This window comes from Sphaeramia orbicularis, chromosome 21 (genome assembly GCF_902148855.1).
Source record: "Sphaeramia orbicularis chromosome 21, fSphaOr1.1, whole genome shotgun sequence".
NCBI classification, from domain to species: Eukaryota; Metazoa; Chordata; class Actinopteri; order Kurtiformes; family Apogonidae; genus Sphaeramia; species Sphaeramia orbicularis.
This window is the reverse complement of record NC_043977.1, coordinates 31897441-31925268: the sequence shown is the minus strand read 5'-3', so window position 1 is coordinate 31925268 and position 27828 is coordinate 31897441. Positions and strand designations below refer to the sequence as shown.

The 27828-nt window shown below is 38.8% G+C and overlaps 2 protein-coding genes across 5 annotated transcripts in view; both read left to right on the top strand.

The window, feature by feature from the left end:
• The window catches only part of LOC115412589 (probable phospholipid-transporting ATPase IH), a 53534-nt gene extending 35217 nt beyond the window's left edge, over positions 1-18317 (top strand). The window contains exons 18-31 of one of the 2 annotated variants that reach the window (XM_030125178.1): positions 901-1082; positions 1488-1721; positions 2496-2673; positions 2835-2937; positions 3408-3553; positions 3937-3996; positions 4514-4641; positions 6394-6529; positions 7028-7051; positions 7994-8059; positions 8316-8419; positions 9041-9206; positions 10228-10342; positions 14262-14374. In XM_030125178.1, the coding sequence (XP_029981038.1) occupies positions 901-1082; positions 1488-1721; positions 2496-2673; positions 2835-2937; positions 3408-3553; positions 3937-3996; positions 4514-4641; positions 6394-6529; positions 7028-7051; positions 7994-8059; positions 8316-8419; positions 9041-9206; positions 10228-10305 (1605 nt within the window). In that variant the 3' untranslated portion in view covers positions 10306-10342; positions 14262-14374. Of the gene's footprint in view, positions 1-900; positions 1083-1487; positions 1722-2495; positions 2674-2834; positions 2938-3407; positions 3554-3936; positions 3997-4513; positions 4642-6393; positions 6530-7027; positions 7052-7993; positions 8060-8315; positions 8420-9040; positions 9207-10227; positions 10343-14261 lie in introns of both variants that reach the window. The other variant, XM_030125177.1, reaches the window with a different exon arrangement.
• Positions 18318-20603: 2286 nt separating this feature from the next.
• The window catches only part of mcf2lb (mcf.2 cell line derived transforming sequence-like b), a 48957-nt gene continuing 41732 nt past the window's right edge, over positions 20604-27828 (top strand). The window contains exon 1 of one of the 3 annotated variants that reach the window (XM_030125173.1): positions 20604-21198. In XM_030125173.1, coding sequence (XP_029981033.1) covers positions 21120-21198 — 79 coding nt within the window. In that variant the 5' untranslated portion in view covers positions 20604-21119. Of the gene's footprint in view, positions 21199-26200; positions 26760-27276; positions 27360-27828 lie in introns of those variants that run through there. The other 2 variants (XM_030125172.1, XM_030125174.1) reach the window with 2 other exon arrangements.

Sequence of the window (27828 nt, the reverse complement as noted above, 5' to 3'; positions counted from 1 at the left end):
TGAAATATAGTTCCCCAGGTCTCGGTTTTGTAGCATATAAGACGAAAGGATAAAATATCAAATAAAATATATAAAAGGTAAATAAGGTAAATAAGATAGAATAAAACCACCATAAAATATGTAAAAGAAATTTAAAAAAAAAATAAAATAAAATAACTACTTGTTTACAAAATTTTACAGTATGCAGCAACAGTACATGTGGTCACATTGTGTTTTATTTCAGGATGCACCAATATGTCAGCCAAACATCAGCTATTGGCAAAAGAGATGTCTGTAGCTGATGTTTATCTGTTCTATATTAAAGGTTGTTTAGTTTGTTCTCATTCAAAGGTAATGTGAAGAAGGGCTGAGAGACTTCATAACAGTTCAGTTTGTCTATATTTATACATAAATAAACAGAAAATGTCATTGTTAATAGCTATTTATTTTTTTAATTTCAAGCATTATAGACAACAACCGACAATAAATGAAAAACCACAAGAGTAATATTTAGTTCTTACACCTCTTAGTATCACAAAAATGAAACAAACAAACATTTTAGTATTGACAATGATGAATAAACTATTATTAGAGTGAATTATCCAGCTAATACACAATTTAGTATCACATTAAAAAAGTTTAATAACAACAACTTCATTAAAATAAGTAGTTAATTCATGGTACAGTGATATCACTTTTCCATCACAATTATATGTAGTGGAAACTGATTTCTCTGTGAGTAAATTGCTGCTGTTGTTGCTACTAATCTGAATGAAATGTAGTGATAGATTGTTCCAGGTTAGCACAGTTTTCTTAGAAGGTCAATTGGTCAAAGTGTCATTTTAAGTTTTGGTATCAGCTTTAAATTTCACATTCAGTTCATCCCTAGTTTGACGTGCATTCATCTCCCTGTCAAACCAGGAGGGGCTGCGAACCCTGTGCGTCGCCTACAAAAGGCTGTCGACGTCTGAATACGAGGAGGCGTGTCATCACCTGACGGAAGCCAAACTGGCCCTGCAGGACAGGGAGCAGAGGCTGGCACAGGCTTATGACATCATCGAGAGGGACTTTGTGCTGTTGGGCGCTACGGCTGTGGAGGACAGGTTTGTCACCACGAAGAGGGGGAGGATGGGAAAGATTTAAAGACAGTGGCTCAGCGGGGCACAAAGGGGAAGATTAATGAGTCATGAAGCCATATTTAAAGTCACGACTCATGAGCCAAAGAGACCAAATCTGAACCTTCATATGTGGCTCCACTAATAGTGTTGCTATATTTGTTTCCCTTTTGCATGTTTTATGCTCTGTTAATTAAAGTAGACTGAAGGTGGTTTTCTGTAACTGATCGATTTTGCCTGATAGAAAAAGTTGTGATGGGAAAAGAGGTGAGACAGGGTTGGTCAAGCAGTGATGAGTTATCACCAGTTGGTAATTGATTGATTGAAGTTTTGATGGATGCTTTAACCTGCCCCACTGGAGGCTGAAACACTTATTGACTTATTGATGTGCAGGCTCCAGGAGAAAGCTGCAGACACGATTGAATCACTGCACAAGGCTGGGATGAAAGTTTGGGTCCTGACAGGGGACAAGATGGAGACAGCAGCGGCGACCTGCTACGCCAGCAAGCTTTTCCGTCGCAGCACCCAGATTCTGGAGCTGACAAAGAAACGAACAGAAGAGCAGAGTCTGCACGATGTTCTGTTCGAGCTAAACAGGACTGTTCTCAGACAACGCTCTATTTCTGGGTATGTATGGCCAGTGTCTTTGTGGAGTTACAGCCAGATGAGATTTTCACAATATGATAACCAGTTTAGAAAATGCAATGGTATTGCAGTATAAGGCATTATGCAATTACTATTCAGTTATGAATAAAGGCAGCAGTGTGTTTTTTTTTTAATGGAAATTTTTTAATAATAATAATGGATTAGATTTCTGTAGTGCTTTTCAAGGCACCCAAAGCTCTTTACATTATTGATCCATTATTCATTCACTCACATTCATACTCTGGTGGTGGTAAAATACATGTGTAGCCACAGCTGTCCTGGGGGGGCTGACGGAAGCACCAAACAGCCCCTACAGCCACCACCAAACATTCACATGCATTCATACACCAGTGTGAGTGGCACTGGAGGCCAGGTGGGTGAAGTATCTTGTTCAAGGACACAACAGCACATGGGCACACTAGGACAGAGCAGGATTCAAACTGCCAACCCTTCGGTTATTGGACGACCCGCTCTACCTGATCTACAGCCGAGTGAAAGTTTTGCTCCTCTTTGATGTAATCAAATTGTAAGATAATGAGCGACAAGATGCCCACCTGAGATTCTGTGCATTTTTTAATCAATAAGCAAAATGTATAAGGCTCTATAACCATCATTTTTCAGTTGGTTTGAAACAGTATACTATGTTCTGTATATGTGCACATCAGTGTACATGATACATATTAATAGTTTATCTTTGTACTTAACATCTGCACATCAAGGAACTATTGAACAGTCTTTTTTTTTTTTTTGTTCCAGGTTGTCAGTCGATTGCCTCGACTTTGGTCTGATCATTGACGGGGCCACTCTCTCTGCTGTACTGAAGCCCAACCAGGAGGGTGCTGCTCATGGCAACTACAGAGAGATCTTTCTTGAGATCTGTCGCAACTGCAGTGCTGTTCTCTGCTGTCGAATGGCACCGCTGCAGAAAGCGCAGGTTAGAGAACAGCGTACAGCACTGACCCAACACCCAAGTCACAGCATTCAGGGTTTGAATGCAACACTTCACCTCTTTTACTAAAAGCTTCATTCTTCAATCCACATCCCTCAAGTGAAACAATGGTAGTTGTCGCTAAAACATGGTTTTTGTTTCTGCAGATTGTGAAGCTGATTAAGGCTTCTAAGGAACACCCCATAACCCTCGCCATCGGCGATGGAGCCAATGATGTCAGCATGATTTTAGAAGCACATGTGGGCATTGGTGAGCTTGTTTCCCATAGAACATTTGTGGATACCGGATAATTTGCTAAATTAGCCATTAAAATACAGTGAATATAATCTGTCTCTATTACTGCAGCCAAAACGGATCTGATAAAGATTTATGAGCTATTGTTTATTTGTACACTCAACAGAAGAACTTAACATTTTGACAAATTTCCCTTCAGTTTGTTTATTAATTATGACAAATTCGTACTGAGGAAGAGAATGTGAACCAATGGCTTAGCAGGATCTGCTTCCAGATTTGAGGACGCCCCCGTGACATTTACCCAGCCTTACTGTATTAATGATGAAGTGAAATATTGAATTATAATTAAGGACACATGAGGTTAAACAAAATAATTATAGATGGCAATGAGCAACAATATTAAGGGTTATTAGGTTTAACAAAGGCCAAATACAGGTACAAAGGTATTTGTAATCAAATTCTAACAGATCATTTTTGTTCCTTAGGAATCATGGGTAAAGAGGGCCGTCAGGCAGCAAGAAACAGTGACTATGCCATCCCAAAGTTCAAACACCTGAAGAAGATGCTACTTGTACATGGCCATTACTATTACATCCGAATTGCTGAACTTGTTCAGTACTTCTTCTACAAGGTACAACACAAAAGACCTTATGTTCTCCACTGGCTCACACGTTTTAATCACTTTATCGTAATTCCAAGTGAAACACTCAGTTACAAAGAATCCGATTTTAGAGCTACTCTGACAGATTACTGGATTCATGAATCCCCGGTGCAACATTCACTCCTGGATTCATGGCTGTGATGATCAGTGTGGGCGGCTTCCACAGCAGGCAGTGCCCTGCCAACTGATTCATTTTTCCCTTTTTGGCAGGCCAATGTTTTGCAGCCCACTCAGTGAGCTTATAGCTCACAATCTCTGTATAAACAGAAATGTGTAGATAGTAGCATTTTTAGACTTCAAATCTCTTCACACTTTTTTACAACTTAATCACCTTTTTTCACCTTTTTTTCCAGAATGTATGCTTCATATTTCCTCAGTTCCTGTATCAGTTCTTCTGTGGGTTCTCCCAGCAGGTAAGGACCTTTTACTATTATTATATAAACACATCACCACAGGTTTAAGCATAAAACAGCTCCATTTAAGAAACAGTATTTATGCATATATACTTTAAAAGCTTTGTTAAAGAAAACTTAACCTCTTCTTTCCAGTCCTCTTCAACTCTACAAAGATTCTTAATTGGTTTTTAGCTAATACTTTTATAGCATTAGTATTTTATAGCACACAAACTACACTCATCACTTCAGTGTTTAGAACAAAAGAATTACATTCACACTTCATGGTTCCTGCTAATAACCAAATGTCATAATAGAATAAGCTGTAGGCAACGAAATTGTAATTTATAGCTGCTAAAGACTTAAGTGTGTTTTTCAAGAGTTGGTGGTGGCTAAAATATTATAGGCACAGGCTATATGTAGCCTATATATAAGATGATAATGGGCAGCTGTTTTTTTCTTGCAGTGTTTAAATGTTAAGATATCATCTCTGGTCCATGGGTCTAATGCTGTATGCCCGTTGTTTTTCACTCCCCAGCCTCTGTACGACACAGCCTACCTAACGTTGTACAACATCAGCTTCACCTCACTCCCCATCCTCCTCTACAGCCTGGTTGAGCAGCACGTAACCATAGAGACTCTTAAAAGGGAGCCCTCCTTGTACAGGTGAGTGTGGATGTCCAAAGCTTGACCAAAATAGGCTGATGGACCAACATGTGCCACATGTGTATTGTTTCAGTTGTTACAATCAGTGGAAAACAACTGAAACAATAATATAAGAAAATGGGCAAGGTATTCTCTCACTGACCTCCTTAGCACAAAATTCTCCCATTAGAAGATTTTAAGCCTAAGTCTGACTTTCTGAGCTTCTGTGTATTGAATAAAACATTATTTTCCAGACAGTTTGTATTTGTAGTCACTGCATTTGTAGTCTTAGTCACACTGAGGGAACTATCAAAAGATTTAGTTGTGCAGATATCTCATGACATTTACCAATTGACCATGTCGGTAAAACCACATTCACATGGGACTAGTGTAACCTATGGACCTCTGGTGGTTTGGAAATCAACCCTCCATGTCTGTGTTTCATGGGGGACATTCTCATGGGATAAGAAAAGTCTTTTTTTAGTCCGACGGCCTGAAAGCCCGATGGACTACTGGTGTCAGTTGTCATCCGACATCTGTCCATCCATGAACAATTTTTAAGAATCTTCTTCTTCAAAACTGGCAGTCAGAATGACTAGATATTTGTTGTGGAACATCTTTGGGGTAAGGTCTACCAAGTTTGATCAAAGAATGGAGAAATATTTATTTTTAATTACTATTGGCAATAGACAGGAAGTCACATATGGGCTTTCATTTGGTGCCATGTTCTTTGAGCTCGAGTGACCTTGAAAGGTCAGACGAATGTCAATTAATGTCTTTAAATATGCCATTGGACTACAGAACCCTTGGTCCTATTTTTTTGTGTAATTTCTTTTTTTTTCTCTCTGGTTCTGATGCCAAGAGCAGGTTCACCACTTATGGATAACATTTGACAGACAGGAAAATGTTCTTTATTGTAGCTGTCATGCATGCCATCCATCTTTTATTTATTTCTAAGTGTCTCAGTTTGCTCTTTTTCCACTGAAAAACATTTGTTGAACTTTCATGTATCATCACCTGGACTGCCTCCAACATCCACAACCAGGAAACATGTTGAATAAGTGCACGTGGGAACCAAAAATGTTTCAAATCCTACACCATCACAACAATATCAGTTTGCTAATATTTGGACTAATATTATTACTGAAACAGAGGAGGTCATTTACAGTGTTTTACAGTTTTATTTTATTATTATTTAATCTCCCATAGATAATACATGTAGCTAACTTTTCATGAAACTGTAGGGTGAACAATTGTTTTTCTTTCAGGGTTGCTTTAACCTAATGAGCCACTTTTTTTTATATGTACTAAGGGTAAGTGTAACAACATGAACCTTCAGCCTACAGCTTTTTAGTCAATTTTGTCTTATTTTTTATGTAATTTATTGTCTTGTTGAGGACTGTTTGTATTGTGGAAAAATTTCAGAAGAGAATGAACTGAAGTTTATAAATTATAGGCTTGACCGATTGGCACAGGATTAAGTTCACAGACAACCTCCGCAATTCTGACAAATTACCAGAGGTTCACAGGTTATACTAGTCTCATTCAGGGGCCGTAAATTAGCGTTTAACCCTTGTGCTTCCCTAGCTCTGCCCCTTCAGTCCAAACTTAAGTCACTTTTGGCACCAAGAAGCCACAAAAAACCAAATGGTGGAGTCATAGAGACAGTCCACCTCTTTGAAATATATTGTGCATATGCTTCTATGACAAGAAGATGTAAAATCATCGTGTCACTTTTGCTCAGATGTCTCTCTCCCTTCCTGTGTCATTTAGGGACATAGCTAAGAACTCTCTCCTGCGCTGGCCTGTCTTCCTGTACTGGACGTGCCTGGGTGTGTTCGACGCTGTTATCTTCTTCTTTGGTGCCTACTTCCTGTTTGACAACACCACATTCACCAGCAATGGCCAGGTAAGTGTATACTGACATAATGAGTTCAGCCATTTGTGAAAGGAGTGGAAATAGAACCGTTACGGTACTTTGTGGGGTGTTCATGGTGGATAAATCAGTTAATGGCATATTTAATAGCACTCATCCATCTCCATTTGATTCTCATGAGAGAATATTAAGTGCAATGGGAAGATTTTGTGGTCATGGTTTTGTTAAAATGGATCTTTAACAATAACGGTCCCGGTGCCCCCTTTAGGACAGCAACATAAGATTTCCATTCATATCGACAACGCAATAGCATCTTTCTCTGTATTGTTAATTTGTATCATGTCAACTGTTTTTGATTGCCTTTGGTCCTGTTTTTTAAGTTGAAACATCCTGAAATTCATTTTACCCTTTGTCCTGATTCTTTTCTCTTTTCTTCCCCCTCCTTCTCTTTGCTTCCTCTCTCTTTATTTTGCTCCTCCTCTTCTTCTTCTTCCTCCTCCTTCTCCTCCTCTTCTTCTTCTTCTTCTTCAGCTTATGACCACCAACACACAAATGGTAAGCCTGTCTCCCTCCCTGTCAGCTCTCTCTGTCTTTTACGCTCTTTTGGTTCTGTCGTACCGTTTAAGCTTTCAGTTTGACCGTTTCATCCAGACCCATCCTTTCTCACTCGTCATCGTCATCCATGCACTTTCATTCGAATGTGAAGTTTTCCACCGCTCCATTATCCCCCTAATCTCTGTCAAGCCCTGAATCCTGCACAGTACCTGATCTTAACAACTCCACTGACATAGTAGAAACCTTAGACCCCCCCACTCCCCCACATTATCCTTTTGTTTTGTTGTGGTAGTAAACACAGTAATACTAGTATAGATTGTGATTCAACATCTGTTTGTTTTTTCTGTCTAGTGTGTTTGTGTGTTTTCTGTGTGTATTTGTACGTCCATGTATTTGTGGTACAGTGGCAGTCATCAGAGTGGGTTGGTTTTTAATTTCACCGATCCAGCAGTCACCAGGCTGGCTGGGCCATTGTGATCCTGTGCTTTAGATGCACTGTTGACAAACAAAAAGCCAGACAAATCTTATTACTTCTCCAAAAAGAACAGTTGATGAAATAAGAAAGATGGCACAATGATGCTATTAGATAGCTGTGGTTATCTTCCACCCTCTACCCTCTACCCCCCTCCTCCCATTACCCTCCCCCTCCAACTCTCCTCCCATCTGTTCACTCTTTGCACAGCTCACACAGATTCAGAAGGTAGAACATTATGGATGCATAGAGATGAAGTGACCGAATACCAAATTTTACCTCAAAAGAAAATATCAGTAACAATTCAACCTCCCACTAAAGCATATAGGACATTAACGTGGTCTGACTGCTGTTTTTGAGCCTCGTCGATGCCCTGCAAAACAACTGAGTGTCCACGAACCCATGAGTTTAGATGATTGTGCTGTGATGTGACCACTAAAGATGCTTTTCCTCTTTTTTCCACCCTGCAGATGTTTGGGAATTGGACATTTGGAACTCTTGTCTTCACTGTGCTGGTGTTCACCGTGACGCTCAAGGTGTGTAAGCCTTAGAAGATGAGCAGGAACAGACTAGGAATGGCTGCTTTATTGCGTAATCGCTTCATTAGAATGAGCTCATTACTGTTTGAAAGTGTGCCTGACATCACGTGTGGACTATGTGTTAACTAGGGTGTTACATAAGTGATCAACTACACTGACTGCTCGGTTTGCACAAGAGTATAGCCTCAAGGCATTATCATTGACTTTATTGACTGTGTGTGTGTTTACTATGTATATATTCTCTGTGTTTCAGCTTGCCTTGGATACACACCACTGGACCTGGATCAATCACTTTGTCATCTGGGGGTCATTACTTTTCTACGTCATTTTCTCTCTTCTCTGGGGAGGAATCATTTGGTATATGTTGTTTTTTTTCCCTAGCATTTATAATAGCGCTGTGATTGACCAAAAATTTTCCCAATCTACTGACACTAGTTGATTAGTCCCCATACCTTTATGATATTAATTATATTATTTCAATTCACATGCTGTGAGTAACATTGTTATCACAGTGTTACGTAACAGAAATATATTACTGCTTTTAAAGCCTTTAAAATAAATCGATTTTAAAAGGCAGTTGCTTTTAACACCCTCCAGGTGATTGGATAAAATGGTATTGATTGGGTTAAGAATAATAGCACATGTTCATCTGGCCCACAACACAGTAGAGTGAATGATCATGCTATGTCACTAACATTAGGCTATGAACATATTTCACATAAGATAAGTTTAAGGTTGATGAACAGCAGGCAATTATGTGACTGGACATACAGTATCTGAATAATTAATAACCTCTACTATAGAAATGATATCTGTCTGTGAGTGTTTTTTTTTTTTTAAATACCTGCAGCTAACTGACCATTAAAGCTTGATCAACTTGACTTGGTTGACTATTAGAGAGCAACCCAAAGCTGCAGTCTCAATATTTATTAAGTAATTCTTGAAACTGACCCTCTGATGTGTTACCTTTCTGCTCAGGCCATTCCTGAACTACCAGAGGATGTATTACGTGTTCATGCAGATGCTGTCAAGTGGTCCAGCCTGGCTCAGCATCATCCTGCTTATTACGGTCAGCTTGCTGCCTGATGTCATCAAGAAAGTCCTCTGCAGGGCCATGTGTCCCACAGCAACCGAACGTGCACAGGTAGGATTTGCACTTAAATGGAGGCTTTACAAAGCTGCTTTTTTTACCCCAAAATAGGCTTTTAAGGATAAAAAAGGCTTTTTTCCCCCCTTGTAATTCTCTGATGTTAACAAAATGCTTTGCTAAAACCAATAACGTCACTAATTGCTGTAAGTTTTTAATTTTATTTATTTAAAGAAAACAAACCGTACATTTCATTTATCAAACTGAAATAATCTGACGTTGTAAATAAAATTCCTTCAAATCCTAGCTGATGTAAAGACTAAATATGTAAAATACACCCATAAGTGAAGTTTGTGTTGGAGTCTCTCTCAGAGCTGGTCGTTTATTGACATTATTAAACTCCATTTATAGGTAAATAGTAGCTAATGTAGCACATTGAAGAACTCAGGAGCATGCATAAAGACTTAAATGAAAACCGATCCATGTCTTCTGCTTAGAAATCAGTGTAAAGACAAGAAGTGAGAAAGTTGTTAGCGTAGAACTGGAGTTACGTAATGTTGACACATGAATGACCCTAAGCACAAATAGACTCCAACACAATCTTCTTATAAGTACATGATCTGAGAAATTTTGTGTATTGAAGCATAAAGAAATATTATGATGATCATTGAGGACCTTTGACTTCAGTAATGGCTCTGAGCATGGGTTAGTCTGACTTTCTGTTCCCTATGGCTTGGCCTCACCTCCCTGTGAAACAAGCTTCATCATCAATAGAAAAATGAGTGAAAGGTCTGACAGATTTCTTCCTGCTGTGCTTTTTCTTCTCTTTTCTCCCCTCTCACTGCACCCTAATGGACCCCAATTATCAAAATTCACACCACCATTTGTCGCTTCTTTCACCTTTTTTTCATTTAATGGACCTTTTTAATGCCTGTCCTCAATACTGCCACCCTCTTTCCTCTTCCTCCCTCCCTCCCTCCTTCATTACTGTCTCCTCTGTCCTTTCCCCCACTGCTCATATACGCCTACCGTGTGACTCTACCCTCCCTGCTCACTTGCTCTCTCGTGGTAACTGCAGTCCACTCGCCCGTGCCTTACCGTGGAGCCGTCCACCATCTTCATGCTATCTCAGTCCTCCAGCAGAATGAGTTTCTGATTGGCCCAGACAGACAAGAGAGGAGCAGGAAGAGGAGGTGACTCTCTCTTTTACGCTCTCGTCTCTGCATGCATGGTGGCATGTCCCGGTGTAAACCACAAATCACTGTCTTAACACCTAGCTTAACGTGAAACTAACTTTTACGACCTTACTAATGATGCCGCAGTGTCTTTTAAGCGGTGCAAGTTAAAAATGCAAACGTTTTTTGTTATTTTTTTCCTAATCCCCTCTCCCCTGCCTTATACACTTGTGTTTTTGTGTTGGTAAATGTGTAAGTATGAATATTTTTTGTTCCCTATGTTTTCACTTTTTTGTTTATTTTGAAATAACTGTAGTATAGGTTGCACATACACACATAATCACACACTTTTCTCATTTGTTATGTATTCTGAGTTTGAGGATACTTCTTAAACTGTTTGCAATGTAAGAGTTTCAACAGTGTGTGTTATTAGACACAATATGTTGCATAGTGAACACAATGAAAGCCTTTCCTGACAATTTTTGGGGGGAATATTGCAGAAAAACCCCACGCATTTAGCTTTTGTTTTCTAGTTTAAATGGTTAGTTCAGATAGTTTGAAATACTGTATGGAGTAGTCAGCTATAATCGGTTTTACTACGTGCAGTAGATTTCATTCAGTATGGCTCAAGCTTGGAGAAGCAATGTACTGCTGTGAAGAGGTACATATTTTAGACACCTAAAAAAACTGAATTAATTTAAATGTATGTGATATGTAGAGCATTTTCAACACCTCCATTCCAAAGGGGCACTGAATTGCCCGGGTGGTCTTAGAAAAACAGCAGTTTTACTTTTCAGAACATGGTGGTTACTGGTCTGTCACTGCCTTTATCAGTTAGTTTGGATGGAAACCATTATCGAACTCACAAACAAACTGACTGAGGCAATGATAAATCAGAAATTTCTGTTTTTGTCAAGAGAATCTGGTGGAAGGAAACTTTCACAAGGTGCTGCCAAAATGTACAGACATAGCATATGCTTAAACTCATGTTTTTATTAGGATAAAATGTGTTTTACTGCTGACCCTGTCCACACACTGGAAAAAATCCAATCTTACCAAGATAATTTTCACTTGTTCCATTGGCAGATTTTTTTTTTTTTTTGCTTGAATGAAGCAAAAAAAATCTGCCAATGGAACAAGTGAAAATTATCTTGGTAAGATTTCTTGAAATAAGATTTTCAAGATCTATTGTCTAAAAATAAGTTCTTATATCTCACTGAAAAGTTACCCGTTAGGTGATTATGTCTTATTTTAAGTGTGATGAGATATTTTGACTAGAAATGAGAAAAATACACTTGATAAGAATTAGATTTTTTCCAATGCAATATTTGTAATCTTTGGTGCTGGTGCATCTGCTTCTCCACGTTGGACATATTCTGACTGCCATCTACTGCAGATAATACACTGACAATGGATAGATGCTTCATGCAACCCCTCTGAAATAATCTGTAAACCTTTTAGGCCATGGCAAAATTTTAATCTGCATCTCCCCTGTCCACAGTCCTATTCTTTGGCTTATGATAAATGAAAAAAAAAAAATCACAAAATCAGATATTATCAGGAAAAGAATGTCGTCACTTGAGACCCTTTAGTTGCATTTTGCCTCCTGGTGAAAACCTAACTGCACTCAGACCAAAACAACAGCTGGATATACTAATCTGAATACCAGACAGAAGGTTTGAGCAGTTTTCATTGTCACCTTCCTTCCTTTGACGTGATCCACAGAAGGTAAGGACAGCAGGGGCCCTGGAGGACTATGTGGCTCCCGGCCCTAGTGGTGGAGGGGGAGGCAATGAGAGGGACCTGCTCCACCCTGATAGGACCCGTGAGGGAGACAGTGGAGAAAAAGCTGCTAGGACCTATGACTCCATGATGTCACACAGCCTCAACACCCCGCTCAGCAAACCCTAGAGTACACCCCCAGCTGGGCTAAGGTCACCATGGTAACAGCACAGAGGGCACTGACAGTTGGAAGTTGGGTTCTTAGCGCTGCTTCCCGCTGCTTTGCACTGTATGGGGCATGTTGTGCTATGGCTGAGCCGGGGGGGAGGCTGGGACTTTTAAGGGTGTCTGCACGAGAAATGTGTTCTGTCAAAACTATTTTCACGAATCCCAATCTCCAATTAACTCTGCAGTGCTGGTTTCAACGCATGCTGTGCTTCTTATTGCATGTGGTATGGGAATTAACTTGATCTGGGTAGCAGCCAAATGAGATGTTTTATCCTCTCATTGTTGGACAACTGCTACTTTAAATCTGTTGCCAGTTGTCGTGTAGGTTCCAGCAAGTGTTTGCTGGTGTTGGATGATAGATTAAGATACACTGGAGGGTAACGCTCAAGAGGTTTACTTGTGTCACATGACTGTGAGGAGTTAAATGTATTGTGAAAGGTAATTATTTTTCGTTAATGTCACTATAAGATTTTGTATTTTCACATTAATCTTGCAGATAGAAGCAAAAAAATATTCTCCCTACTGCTTCAAAAACCTTTTGCTCTGTAATCATGAAAAAACAGTATTTTTAGAAACACGCTTCTAGAAACACTGATGACATCTGGTGTTTATAGATGGAACAACAAGTATGAACCGTTCATTGTCTTTTCATGTGCATGTCTAACATTACCAGCAATCATCAAAGGGATTTTCAGAGGGTTTGGTTTCATTTGGTTGATCCAAGAATAGATGACATAATTAATCTAAACATCTGAATATCTCAAAAAATATGTCTATTAAAACCTTCTGAACATTATCCCTGCTGTTTGACTAAACGCATGGAAGTGCATCTCAGGAAATTATAATATGTGGAAAATCTAGTGATGTAAGCTGTTTAGTTGTGTCATACATGGTTAATACAGTACATGTGCTTAGTGTTAATATTGACCAAACTGAATATTGAAACAGCAGCTATATATTCATCATTAATAAATATTAGAATAACAAGTATGGGATCTTTTCAGGATTGATCCAGTATATTCTATACTTGATCTGTTTTTTTGTTATAAATGTTACACACCTTGAAATGATGCGCTTCATTTATCGCAGGGTTTTAATACTTGTACTTTAGATTTTGCTGAAACATGAAATAAATACACTATATGGACAAAAGTATTAGGAAGCATCACATTAACTTGTATAACTTCCGATTGTTGTTGCTTTTTGAAATATTATCATAATGAAAGTTTTCATGTTAATATTAATCACCATCACAATTAATGTCACCAATATTTATTTAAAATTTAATAGCTGATATTTCCTTTCAAGTGAAAGTTGGAGAAATCAGACTTGCGGTTGTGGGTTGAAATGATTATCTGCAGTCAGAATTGGGCAAATATTGCAGAAATCTCAAGGTGTAACATTTAAAACAATTATCATAAAATAAAACATCAATGCTGGGTAAAATTTTTGGAAGTGTCAATGACAGTTGAAACCAAATTTACCTAGACTATAAAAAAAAATGCCATGATATTTTTAACATAGACACACGAAGATAATCCATTATTCAGTAATTTTATCATTTTATTACAGTATGAAATTCAGAAATTTATCATTATCATTTTGTAGCTCATCTCGCTGTTAGCAATGAAACACCTTAAATCACTGTGCACTTTACTCTTGTCCATCGAGTGTATGTCTTAGCAGAAGTCGTTTTGCAGCCTTTTTATGCACTTGTTCCTCTCACACATCTGTCTTATTAAATAGATAATAGTGAATATGTATGTGCTCATAGTGACCTAAAGCAGAAACACACATTAACTGTATATAAGACAACTAAACAGTTTTCCACATTATTACAATTTTTTGAGAAGTACAGCCTTCTTGCCTCTGTTGTCATCTGTAACATCTGTGACTTGATCAGCATGGTGCTCCTCTTTTGGATTTCCTCGTCAGTTTCTGTGCTTTTGGTTGTTATGGTAACAATGGCTCCTCCTTCTCTCTACAGGAACAGGAGAAGCTGGTGCGGGGTGGTGTGGCTGAGTTGACTCCACTGTCGTCTCGTCGATCCTACAAAGGCACGAACTCGGACTCCTCTCACCTCCACCTTGGCGCAGCAGAGGCTCTGTCGCTCCGCAGGTCTGATCCCCTTCCCCAGAAACTCCTGGCCCACTTGACAGAAGGGGGAGGGGCAGACCTGTGCGCCCTCAGCCCCTACGTGCTCCGTCTGTCCGGGGCGGGATTCGCCCACTACGCTCCAGGGCCAGAGACCTCCGTGTGAACAGAAACGCATACTCTGAAACTTTTACGTATGCGAGTCTTTTGGGCTACATCCCAAGATGTGCGACCAAGTTCTACATCTCAAGGATCAAGGATTTATTGAACAAAATACAAACCATCATGTTCAGACACATCGAAAGCATGGGTCGTCCATGCTGAGTTCAGTTCACCATGTGCATTTTCTGGATAACCCTTTAGATTTTATTTTCCTAACTCCTCATTCACATACTTTAGTGACATCTTTTGGTTTCTATCTGGTCCCTGTGTTTCATCAGATTTTCTATCCCGACTTTTTTTGTGAAATTACTTGAAAAAGTCTATGAACAAAAGAAGAACCATGTTCAAAGGTGCATTTTTTTCATGCACTAGAGAGCTGTCCTGTTTCAACACATCCACAGTCGGACCATTTTGTAGTCCTCGTTCTCGTCACGTTCTTGCCTGTTCCTTCACCACCTCGTCTTTTTTGTGTCTTTGTAAATGTTTGTTGAAATGTACAGTCTGTGGTCTGGCCAAGTAAGGGCAGCCCTTAAGTTCAGCCCTTTAGGTGTGCGTGCGTGTGCATGTGTGCGAGTGAATGAGTGCTTGCATGCATGAATATGCCTGTTACTGTATGTTTGTTTGTGACACACCTTTGCCTTACAGGTACCACACAGCAGCAGGCTAGGAGCCAAAGGAGAAAGGTGTATAAAAAATAAATTTAAAAAAAGCAGAAGTGGTGTATTACAAAGCCTTAGACACACACATACGCTCATCAGCTGTAGGAGAGAAACGGGGAAAATCTGAAGAGGGTTGTGCAGTATTCTTGCCACCCTGCCTTAATTCATACCTACATATTTTCGGTGGATTATTGTTATTGGTCTGGTTAACAGGTCTGGGTGTATGAGGGTTTAGAGGCACCAACACTTTATATTAAACTACACTTAATCAACAATGACTGGTAGTTAATTATATCCATAATAGTAGCACATTGGCTCTTTATTATTCATTGCGAAGTTGTATGCTACCCCTATCAGGCCATTCTCTCAAGTTTTACATTAATAACCTCCTAACTGATACTGTTAGTAAAGAAGGGAGTTCTTTTACATGAGTTCTGTTTAGTATTTGCTTTGCTCAGTGTGGGCCTTATAAGGTAAAGGTACCACAAGAAAAATGTATTCTTCCTTAAAAGCATGTTAAAATTTTATTTAGTCTCACAAAACAAAAAATAGCAAGTGTTAATAGTGGCATTTTAGTCTTCAGTCTGTACAATAAGCAAAATTTGCTGCATAGTCCAAAGTCATTTAGATTTACTTGTGCTTGTATAAAGATTTTTTAGTATAGGATTGAAATCTTTGTATACATGAAAAACAATACCACAATATTTATTTTTACAAAACATTCCACAAATTAGCTTTATGATTGGATGGAATTTGTTGACAAATATCTATCCAGTCTATTTTTAAGACCAGGGCATCCTTTGGTAATTAGTTCCTTTGATATTTTACTCTATCTTTTTCTTTTGTCTTTTCAGAGTAACAGTTTAGTGGTATTAAGTTCCCTTTAAAATCAGACTGATTATCCCCAAAGTGGACGACTGACTTGGGTGCATTATTATATATTCTGTGAACAAGCTTTATAGACCCATTATTGTTAAAACTACTCATTTACAAAAACTCCGTTCCTTAATATCAATAAGCAGTTATTCACAGGTTATTGAGATAATGGCTTAATAGCTGTAGATTATATTTATCCAGGGTATGGCATTAATAAGTGCTTTATAATGGTCAATAAAAAGCCAATATCCATGCTTCTAGTTAATGTTGAATGTGCAAACTTTAATATAAAGTGTTACCTTCAGGGCGTATATACCTGTCTAACTGGTACAGTGTGTTTATTATTCTATTCTTTCTACCTTTACAAGTATATCAACCTATGTTTTGTTTCACATCAGCTGGTGTAGCATGTCAAATCTCTGCTGCATGTGTATCTCTTCCTTTTTTTTTTTTTTTTTTTTTTTTTTTTTAACTCCATCACATTTTTTTCCTCCTTAACAATATGCACACTGTACCTGCTCCTGCCTCCATGTGGACATGTGGGGTAACAGCAGCGTTGTCAATAAGAAAAGTACCGGCAAACAGAGGCAGTGCTGCCTCACAGCTCGGGGACTCACGGGGTCTTTATTTATGGATGTCCTAAATGACTTGCTATTCCTCCCTGTTGCATTGTGCTTGTACGTTTGCTGCCATGCTCTGTGTTATGCAAAAGTCTGATCTATGAGAATGCTAATGTCACGTTGTCACATTATAGGGGTATTTTCTCTGTGTTGCATTAATCCATGACTTGTTCTGTACTGTTGCAAAAATTATTGATGGCGGTCACTGTTGATGTATGGATGTAACTTAAACTTTTGATATAGTATATTTTAGTGAGACGGGGTGTTATAGTCGGTCGTAGGTTAAGAGGGAGACTTGAAAAGGCGATGTCACAATCAAATCAATAGAATGTTGAACTGATTTGTCCATCATGTCCTCCAGCTGAAGATTGTAGCTCATTATGGATGAACCTCTTTTCTGCATTTCTAACATCTGAACTTCTCTTTGTCCAAAGCATATCTGTCGCATTACACAGCGGGTTACTCGGGATGTCAATGAATGTCAGACTCCGAAGCATTTTTGTATGTTTATAGCCTACAGTTTATTTTCATACATATCACCATCTGCCAACATGTACAGTATAGATTGAATAGCAGGTGTTCTGTATTTTTTATTTTTACTGGGCACAGATGTTTTATCAGTTCAGTTAGAGGTCTGGATTTGTTGCGTTCACTTTTCACTCAAAAGCCCACAAGTCTTCTGTGTCAGTGTTTTGACTTGGGGCTTTTCAACGTCCTGACCTCAGTAGATTAATGGAAAGGCCTTGGTGCTTGCCATGCAATGTCCCACCTCACTGTGCTGTTGCCATATTCTTTTCAGACATATTCTAAATCTCACATACCGGTCCCAACACAGTATTGCTGTACTGTAAGGCTGTACTGTTTTGCTTTCATGATGTGATAATGAAGTTTAAAGTCATGTTTATTTTTGTCCTCCGCAGCTCAATTTTGTCTTTTTTTTTGTGTGTTGTTCATCTGTATTCTTTATTTTTGTGTGAATATTTCTTTTGCTACTTTTGTATCCCAGAGAGAAGACTATATTTTAACTCTGTTAGAATGTTTGTTCAAGTTTTAACCAAAATAAGAGCAACATATTCGTTTATTAGAGATTTACCAATAGGTATACACACTGCACTTTGTTCTGCAACAGATCCGTTTGCCCCCTGAAAAAGGTCTATTGTCTGTCAGCTGGGGTTTGTAAGTGTTCACTCTTCCTCACAAGTTATTTTTAAAAGAAGATTGTAGTAGGCGAGAAAAAAAAAAAGTGACCAAATAACTTGACTAGGAATGAACTGTTTGTAGGTGTCAGCCTCTGTGTCAAATGGGTTTATCGCACCAGCCTTCTACTGCTGAACAGAATGTCAAACTGCTTTTCTAAGTCCATCAGCACAACAGCAGGTGCTCATCCTGTCACTCCTGAGCTTGGCAAAGGTTTGAAATGTCAACATCTGTGCTCTGGACAGCACGCTTCATATCATACCTTCAGTATAGCACTGTTTGTATTACTAAACAGGTTTTGAGATTTTTTGTTTTCTTTTTGGATAAAGATTTTAAAAGTTCATTTGTTGACTTTTTGCCAGCCTGTCTGTAGCAAATGAGGGCAAAGCACTGTATTGTCATTCTGCTTGTAATAAAGAAAGAGTGGAAACACAATGCTTTAATGATGTTATTACTTATCCCCCCCTGCCACTTTCCACATATTCAGACACATTTTGACATTGTCGAGTTGTTTTTTACTCTTATAATTACTACATTATTTAAATAAACCTCACTTTTGTTGTTTAGTTCCGGGCAGTACTAAGAAAAAAATCACAAGTCTGCTTTTTTAAATATATTGCATGACATGTTTAAACACCCTAACATTAACACAATAACATTTTTTGCTGTTTTTAAAAAGGCCATGTTAATAAAATTATTTATTTCAAAGAATTGGTGAACATTTAGGATTAATGTATACAAATAAAGTGTTTGTCTGTTTGGGATTTTCTTACATAGTAAAAAATAGGATTTTGTTTTGCTCCTGGATTTTATTGTAGCACATTATGAGCTAGTATATAATATTAAACTGCCTGAGCTCCCACTTAGTTTAGGTTTATTTCACTAAAGAATCCACTAGATGTCAGTGTGTCTGTAATAATCACTATGAACATCTTCAGTCCAGGTTACATTTAAAGAAGCAAAACAAATCCAATCCAGACATGAATAAATGTCAAAGGTAAGTACATGTTTTACTTCAAAATTTCAGTGGTTCTACTGAAAAAAATTAGGTAACTTTATACCACAAAAACAAATTCTGTTTAGCTTTTCTGCTAAAGGTAGTGATGCTAAGCTGCTAAATGCTAAATAATTGGAACAATGATGAGAAGTTAGATTTTTTTGGCGTCAAATATGTGCTAAACCATATAGCTTTAAATTTATATTTTTTTTTTATCAAATTATTATATTTTTTATTAAATTAAGAGCCCTGAGCATTGTGTCACTGTAGTTTTGTCTGTAAGAATCGTAGAACTGGGTTAGCATCTGGGCTCTATCCTAGTGTTTTTACTGAGTTTGTGAAGACTTGAGAACATGAGTTGGAGGTGAAATTGTTATTATTACCATACTGTGTACGTTGAAAATCTAAAGCTGATAATAATAATTACACATCCAAAAGTTTAAAATCTGCTAAAGAAGTCCACAGGGGATTATATGTACCCATTAGATATGCTTAAAGCCATTTAGCTAGTGTCTTTCATGTTGTATTTGTGTAGCTATATGTACTGTATGAATGAATGTATGTATGTAGGTTTTGTATATTTGATGGAGGTGGATTTAAGGTTATGAAAGCAAAAGTTTTCTATAACAAGTGTTGCCAGGCACAACAAACTCCACTCCTCACAGTATTTTGGCATGGATCTGCTCTTTCATTCAATATTCAATATTTGTTAAATATAAAAATTATGGATGTGCCAAGTTTGAAGTAAATTGAAACAAAATTGATGTTTTAAAAACATTTGAAATTGCACCCGTTATAAGTAAATGGGGGGAAAAATATGTAAAAACTAGAAGCACTCGGAGAGCGCCGACCTCCGCCAAGGCTGATCAGTGCCCCCCCACCCCCGATCACCACCAAAATTTAATAATTTCTTCCTTATCCCATTTCCAACAAACCCTGAAAATTTCATCCAAATCTGTCCATAACTTTTTGAGTTATGTTGCACACTAACGGACAGACAAACAAACAGACAGACAGACAAACAAACAAACAAACAAACCCTGGCAAAAACATAACCTCCTTGGCGGAGGTAATCACATCTATTCTGGGTCACTAACAATCTATATACCCAATTTGTTATGAATTCAACCAGTAGTTTTGCTGCTAAAGTGTTAACGAACAAACAAACCGAACCAAAAACAATACACCTTGCCTCCCTTTCAGGGGGCGGAGTAATAATCAACAAATGGATTTGGAGATAAAGATAAATTGAATACTGAATGTACACACTAGCATAAGAGAATGAATTAATACATAGGCCTACATACACAGGAATATAAAGGGTTGTTAATCTTAATGTAGATTCTCAACTGAAATAGGACCAAATGTACACATAAACTCATCAAGGCTTTTCCATATCTCACTTAATATGTTACATTTAGTTAGTTTCGATTATCAAGTTTACATCAGTAGTAAACTGCTTTGGGTGCTCTATTTAAAGCTTATAATGGAAGGGGAAAACCCTCCAGCAGTAACGTTATCTGTAAAGGATCTCATGTTCTTTGTTATCACATGATGGCCATGACATAATCAACGATGCATTACCAGCAGGAGCACTGTATGTTTGTTTCCTGACACAACTGTTATTCTTTTTCTGCACACTGGATGTCACTATTGGATCAGCTCTCGGTGTGAAACTGCAACACTGACCTTCATTTCCCCTCCCCCTCTCTGTCTGTCAGATCTGCACAGGTTTGCAGCATCATCTGTGCTGAGGCTGAAGCATGCATGTGTGAACAGGGCTGCCTCCTGCACCACCACCTCCTGCACATCTCCATTGCCGACATCCTTCGCTCTGTGGAGGGATCATCGCTGCAGCCCTGGTTGTCACGGCTCTAGCATCTTCAGCAACATCTTATCAACCATCTCTGCAGCATCCTCTCCATCCTCGAAAGCAATTTCAGCCACAGTGCTGAGACACACGCCCCCCTTCTGTCAGATCTGTTCCCTTCAACGTCAGTGTGTCGCAAAAGACAGCAGGCAGATAGTCACCTCCAGGTCTCGTTTACCTTCTTGTGTCCTCTGTCCCCTCAGCTTGTCTTGGTTTGCCACCACGCCAGACCCCATCTCCCATTCTCTACTCCTTCCACTCCTCATCTGCTCTCCGAAGCACGGTCCAGGACTAAACAGGCAAGCTGTCTCTTCTTCCCGTGAAAGTGTCTGTTGGCTGGGCAGCTGGTCTTCCGCTGTCCCTCTGGAGGATGATCCTGTGGATGAAGACAGAAGAGATGGCCCTTGGGGAGCTACTGGAGAGACTGAGGACCGTCACTCAAAGCATAGGTGGGTAACAGCAACACACAGCACAATAATTACATTCTTTATAGCAACGATTAATATGTATGTATATCTAAAGCATGAGCATCTTTCATTATTAATATTGTCTGTGCACATCTGCTTGGTTATATTCCTGAAGGCTGCCAGTTTTAATTGTGGTACTGCTTATTTGCCTTAAGCTAGACAGGCGTTAGGGTAGTAAGCTTTTGTTATAAAATCTGCTTTTACTGTTTTACACTTGCAGTTGCAGGAAATTTAATATTGCCCCATATTATTTATTCCTATTGAGAGGGGAAAGGCAGGGCACACTGGTGTAACACAAGAGCAGAAATCATTTATAAGTCCAGTTGCATGCAAAGCCTCTATAATTTTACAGTGTTTTATATTAACTTACATCTATGGCCTATTTATAAAGTGCTCCACCCTGAACAGTTACAGCATTTGGGATGAATTTGATCAGAAAAGGTGCTGAGGGGCTGAAAGGGGAGACATAGTGACCCATATATTATACACGTCTATCAACCCACACAGATTACTTAACATGAGGTGTATGAAGCGACGTGTCAGACTTGTCACTTACACTGGATTGTCAGATGCCATTTTGCTTTGTGTCGAGCTGAATACCAAGTGAGCTCCTATCTGTGCTCGTATTTGGTTTGGTCAGTCGAAGCCTATTTGCACAGTTATACCATATGGGAAATACACAGATACATGTTCATAAGAGCCTTTTATAATGAACATGACTGACATAGATTGTGGTTTTCTTGATGGTTTCGTACTGCATCGTTTATTGTCACTAACTGAAGGACAGATGTTTATCCACCGTCATAAGCTAATTTCTCTAACATGATTTCTAATGTTTGCTTCTCTTGACTTTTGATCCATTTATAGAGATTTAATTTAATCCAGTCACTTCCAAAATGCAGCCGCTCAAGCCTTAACACACACATAACCATAACATAGAATATAAAACACCTCAGACAAAATACCCATTGGGTTATGCTAAATAATTTTGATAATATTTTTGTGTTGTTTTATTTAAACACTTGTAGCTGTTTTTATAATAGCTTTCAGAATATTGTATTTCAGTTAAACATACATTGAATGAGATGTGAAGAGGAGATAATGTGTTGTGGAGGTTGTTACTGTGAGCAGTGTCTTTATCTTTGATTGAGCTTGTGGTAACTATTAATAAATGTAGTGGGCTTCAGTTGCATCTGTGTTCTCTCTCACCAGCAGAAATGGTCAAAGTAGCTGTGAGTGGGTGGGCTGGGTGGGGGGTCAGCTATGCTCAAACTAGAGAAATTAAACTGCAAAAACTACAGCTTTGATAAAGAAGTAGGATCTGCATCACCATGGTACTGCAATGTGAAACAAAATTACACTAAAAAGGATTGTGTGATTTTTATTTTGACAAGTACAAACATTAAGTGCGTGATAATATACCAAACACTTACAGAATTCTGTTCTGTCAAGGAATGTGACAGAGATGTGCTGCGGCAGGAGGATGAGAGCGGTAATCGGCTCAGAGTAGAGAGTCTAACGCTGATCATACAAGACAGGAGAGAGGAAGGGAGAGTGAGGAAAACAGAGATTCAGGGTAACAAACTCAACTGTGGATGAAAGGGACTTAGCATTGTTTAATATGATGAATTGTTGATTTCCTAGAGCCGCAAAGACAGTTGAACTAAGAGCCCCAGTTTGCTGTTGAACCATCTGAATACTGAAACAGATACAAATCATCTGCTGACTGGAGTTAACATTTTATAGTGAGTTTACTCAGTAGGTCATTTATCTGTCCAATCAGTCAGCTGAGCTCTTTAGTCTCAGTTTATTTTAATCTGTGAAGGACACTTTCTAAAGAATAAACAGATTAAGTGAAAAACATCACCTGAGCATTAATCAGTTACTTACTATTGTTACTTAGAGCCTTAATCACTAAAAGCCTCTCCTTGACTCTCTAACAGGGTATTTGACCTACTTCCAGTTGATTTAAAGGGACACATCCAGCTCAGTGATTCACAGGTCTCAACTGTTTACAGCCAATAATGCTGGGGAGATTCTTTTATTTATAGTCAAATAATAGTGACTTAGTATCTGTGCGGAGGTTTGCGTGAGCTGAGTGTGGTTAATGTTTGCAGGCCTGTTTGTTTATCTCCTGCTGCAGAGCTGAAGTTCACTCCATTAGACTTAACCTTAGTCAGCCTAAACATTAACATCAGATGTGTGATTGCAGTCACTGATCGATTTTTTCTCTCATGTTTTTGTGGTGAAAAGTGCAAAAAATTTGGTTTGCATATTGATTTGCTAGCTTGCTTCTTAAGCCACTGAATCTCAGAGTTATTCTTCTAGCTTGAGGTCAGGGGGGCACACTTCCCACTATAATGCAGCACTTTTTATGTACAGTATATTATTGTGCATGACTAAGGCTAGTGTAAATTTATTTGGTTATTTCTACCAACCACTAGATCAGTGGTTCCCAAACGTTTTTGGCTTTCGACCCCATTTTAACATCACAAATTTCTGGCGACCCCAGACATTAAAAACGGACAATTTTTTTGGCTAAAATTCATATGTTTTTGATCGTGCAATAGTTTGCTATACTATGTTGCAAATAAACATTAATCTTAGATGACATTTAGTCTATATAAAGTGTATTATTATGGACTGAGGCAGAAAAGCCAGGTGTAAATTATTGCAAATTGAGAATGTTTTTTTCTTGGTCAGGATATGTACAGTCAGTCCATCTTGTATTTACAAGGCTGCAAATCAATACAGAACAAACAATAACTCAAACTATGAATTATGAAAGAGCTGCAGCATCTTATACTGACCACTATGAACATTTGAAAGATAAACAGTACCACAGTGCTTCAGTTTCAGCTTCAGAGTTTGTCATGTCTTTTATGTATTGTGATTGTGTCTTTCAACTCACCATATTTAATGGGACAGTTGAGCCTGCACACTTTGCTGCAGCCTTTATAAAAAAATTTTTATCAATTCATAGAAATTTCAGGTGGCTCCATTTGAATTCCAGGTGACCCCATGTGGGGTTGCAACCCCAAGGTTGAAAAACACTGCACTAGATTGTTATTTAGCATTTGAAAGTAATATTTCAAAAACTTAAAAAATTTGCTTACACATATGAGGAATGTCTGCAGTGTGCAGTAAAAATGTTCTTTATTGCAATGAACTTGTCTTTGATTTGCAGTTAATAACCAAACTAACCTTGCAGTCACCACGGAATGAACACCAATTAATGCCGATTAAGCCGATGGACAACTGGGGCTTCATCTGATTGGCCACATGGTGTGAATACAAGGCTCATGCATTATATGGTGATACTTGCATGCTGAGTGTGAGAATAAAGTGAGTTTTCTTATCCATTGCAATTCAGACGCTTTAATTTTTGTGTCACATTTTGCTCATGCTTAGGATTGATAAAAATAAATGAATGAAAGTAGTCAATAGCAATAAAAATGGTGAGTAATAAGTAGGTAAATTATAAATAATGAAAGTAAGAAAAAAAATTGGTCTAGCAACCAATAATGTAATAATTTGCCCATTTTAAATTCAGTAAAGCCAAAAACATAACAGCTTGCCAACAATGTAATAAAGGTTTTGAGCCAATAATGTACTAGCATTTTACTCTAAATGTCGTGTAATATCAGCCCTGCGATGAACTGGTTACATGTCCAGGGTGTACCCTGCCATTGCCCGTAAGTAGCTGGGATAGGCTCCAAGCGACCCCCACGACCCTAGTGAGGATAAAGTGGGTTCAGAAAATGAATGACTAAATAATAACGTAATACATTATTGACCTAGCATGAAATTACTCCTTTGAAAATGTAATATCTGCAGCCAATAATGTACTACTATATAAATAGGCCTGCATTTTTTGGAAATAAAAAAAAAATTGCAGTGTTTGTTTGCTTATCAAAAATAGGTGTAATGGATGGCGTAGTTGTCATATTCATACATCCCATTTAGCTCTCACAATTTTTTTTTTTTTTGTTACATTATTGGCTACATAAATAATTACGTTATTGGCTTTATTACATTTAAAATGGCCAAAATTATTATAGTTATTGTTACCATTGGCAGGTATTATAGTATTGGTCATTATTACATTACACAAACTACAATTAGAGGAGTAGAATCACCACTACAAATTGTGATGATATTGACCAAATATGAAGTAACTTGGCACAGAAGGTGACAATAAATAAATGTAATATGTAAGGCAGTACTGGATATATCACAATGAAAATTTCCCTATAATGGGATCAATAAAGTCATCTCTTATTAATTAGGATTAATATGTGATTAATCAGTCAGCTTTACTTCAACATCTTGATGTTAATTTTCACTATAGATGTTTTTACTGAATCTTCATTTCTTGGTAGAGCTGATGTCTGTATGTAGTGGCAGTATTCATGGATTCACAGAAATAATCATGGTGATGATGGAGAGGTGACGCTTCGGGGTAATGTCACTGAAAAAGAAGTTGCATTGTGGCGTGTCTCCTCTGCAGTTGCCTCATCAGTATGTGTGAGAGAGCAGCTCTTTTCATCTCTATTCTAAGCCTATAAACTGCAAGCTGCCTTTTGCTTGCCACCTTTAACAACACAACACACACTCACACACCCAGACGCTCAAAAGTCTGTTAGAATGCAATCTCCTCATCTCTTCCATTTAAGCGGACTCTGTGTTGACTTCTCTACTTCTGTTCCCTGTCTCATAATGACACTCTGACCTGGTAAAATGCATCACAGATTTGGAGTTTTGCAGTTCTGAAAATTTTGCAGGTGTTTTTTTTTCTTGTGTCACCAGGAGAAAGAAAAGGCAGATTTGTTAAGGAGTGGAGGAATATAATTAGCCTTAGCAGCAGAAGGGGATTTGTGCTCCACCGGCTGCCCTCTGCTCCCTCTCCCCTGCCCTCCACCCTCCTCCCCTCTTGTTCTTACTTCGAATGCTCCTCCAAGCTGTCAGTAGTTGCAACAGGACATGTGTGTGCATCACAGTGTGAGTGCAGAACTGGGCCCGTTCTCACCTTCAGTGTGAATAGTTTTTGTTTCAAAGGTTGTGCAGACGGTGACTCAGCTCTTTCTGTATTTGCCCATCGTGTACTGTGCTGTTTCCTGGAGTCCTCGATGTGGCTCTGCGGAGGACGCTTGGCTTGTGTTGTTTGTCACCGGTGCAGACATCTCCTTACACGATGCATATGAGAGCAGGCTGGCTTGATCCTGAGTGACCTGGTACTTAAAAACCACAGAGGTCCTTCCCATGCCAGCATTTGGGGACTGCACTTTGGTGTCTGTTAGTGTGCAGCAGAGCTTTGCAGGTCCAGCGAGGGGTCTCTCTGGATGACAGACTTTGTTTGAGTCTGTGAGACCAGCCAGCTGCCCTCATGTCTCTGCATGAGTTTCTGCGGGAGGGAGGTGAAGCATCCTACAGGATCATGAACCGACTCAGTCATCTGATCCAGAACTTGGACATATCTGGACTGGGGTCTCCTTTCCCTTTCAGTCCTGACAGCCGCAAGAACTCCTGGAGAGACTGGGATGGTAAGACTAACTGAGAAACGCAGACTTTTTCCATACTTTTCAACATGCTTATGTGCAGTTTTCCAGTGTTTTATGAGGTTGTGTCTGTATGTGCGTGTTTGCATTTGTGGGATATAGATTCCTGATTGAAGCTCTGGACAGATTTCCACAGGGCATCACGCCCAGATCCTCACACACTGTGTTTCCTGTGGGGGTTCCTTTTTCTCTCCTCACTGGGTTGGTTCTGTGTCTTTGTGTGTATCAGTCCGTGTGTGTCTGTGTGTGTGTGAATGCGTGCCTGTGCTGCTTAAACAGGCGCAGATTTTGGCAGCTGCGTTGATAGTTTTCCGTAGCAGTAACAGATTCTTCAGCAGATGCAGGAATTGTAGCACGCAGCACCTTACCGACGCATTATCTGGTGGAAAGGAGTGAAAACTGCTGATTAAAGCAGCTGAGCTTTCAAGACCATGTCCTGTCAGCCACATCGCCTGAGACCTTGGTTTATAGAAAAGGACTTCCCCAGGTCTTTGCTACCACACAGGGAGAAAGCCATGGGGAAGAAACGCAGGACGAGTTCTCCTCAATGGGACAGTGGGATGCAGATGGTTCCACTTGGGCCACGTGAGTCAGGGGACACTATGGATGTGTGTTTTTGTGTGTACTCGGTCAGTCTATACAGTTGCGTATTTGTATGCTCCTTTCACTTGCTGACATAAGGTAAAACTTACTCTTTAAATATTCATAGCTTTGTTTCAGGTGTGATGCATACAGTAAATGCGGTATATGTGTAGTTGTGCATAAACATACTGTACATTATGTTTATGCTCTTCCTGTGTGCTGCATCTGCATGAAGCAGCTTGATTCCAGGGGAAAGTTTTTCTATTTTTTTCCTAACAGCCTCTGTTAAAGTCATTAAGGTGACTCTGTACAAGAGAAATCGTGTTTTTGCTTGTGTAGTTGCCAGTCGTACAGCCGTGTAGAATCAAGTACTTATCAAAGTTGTGAAAATAATGGATTCTTTTAATTATCGGACAAGTTTTTAAAATCATGCTTTCATTATCTGAAGTGGAAGGAGTTGTGTGATGCTCAT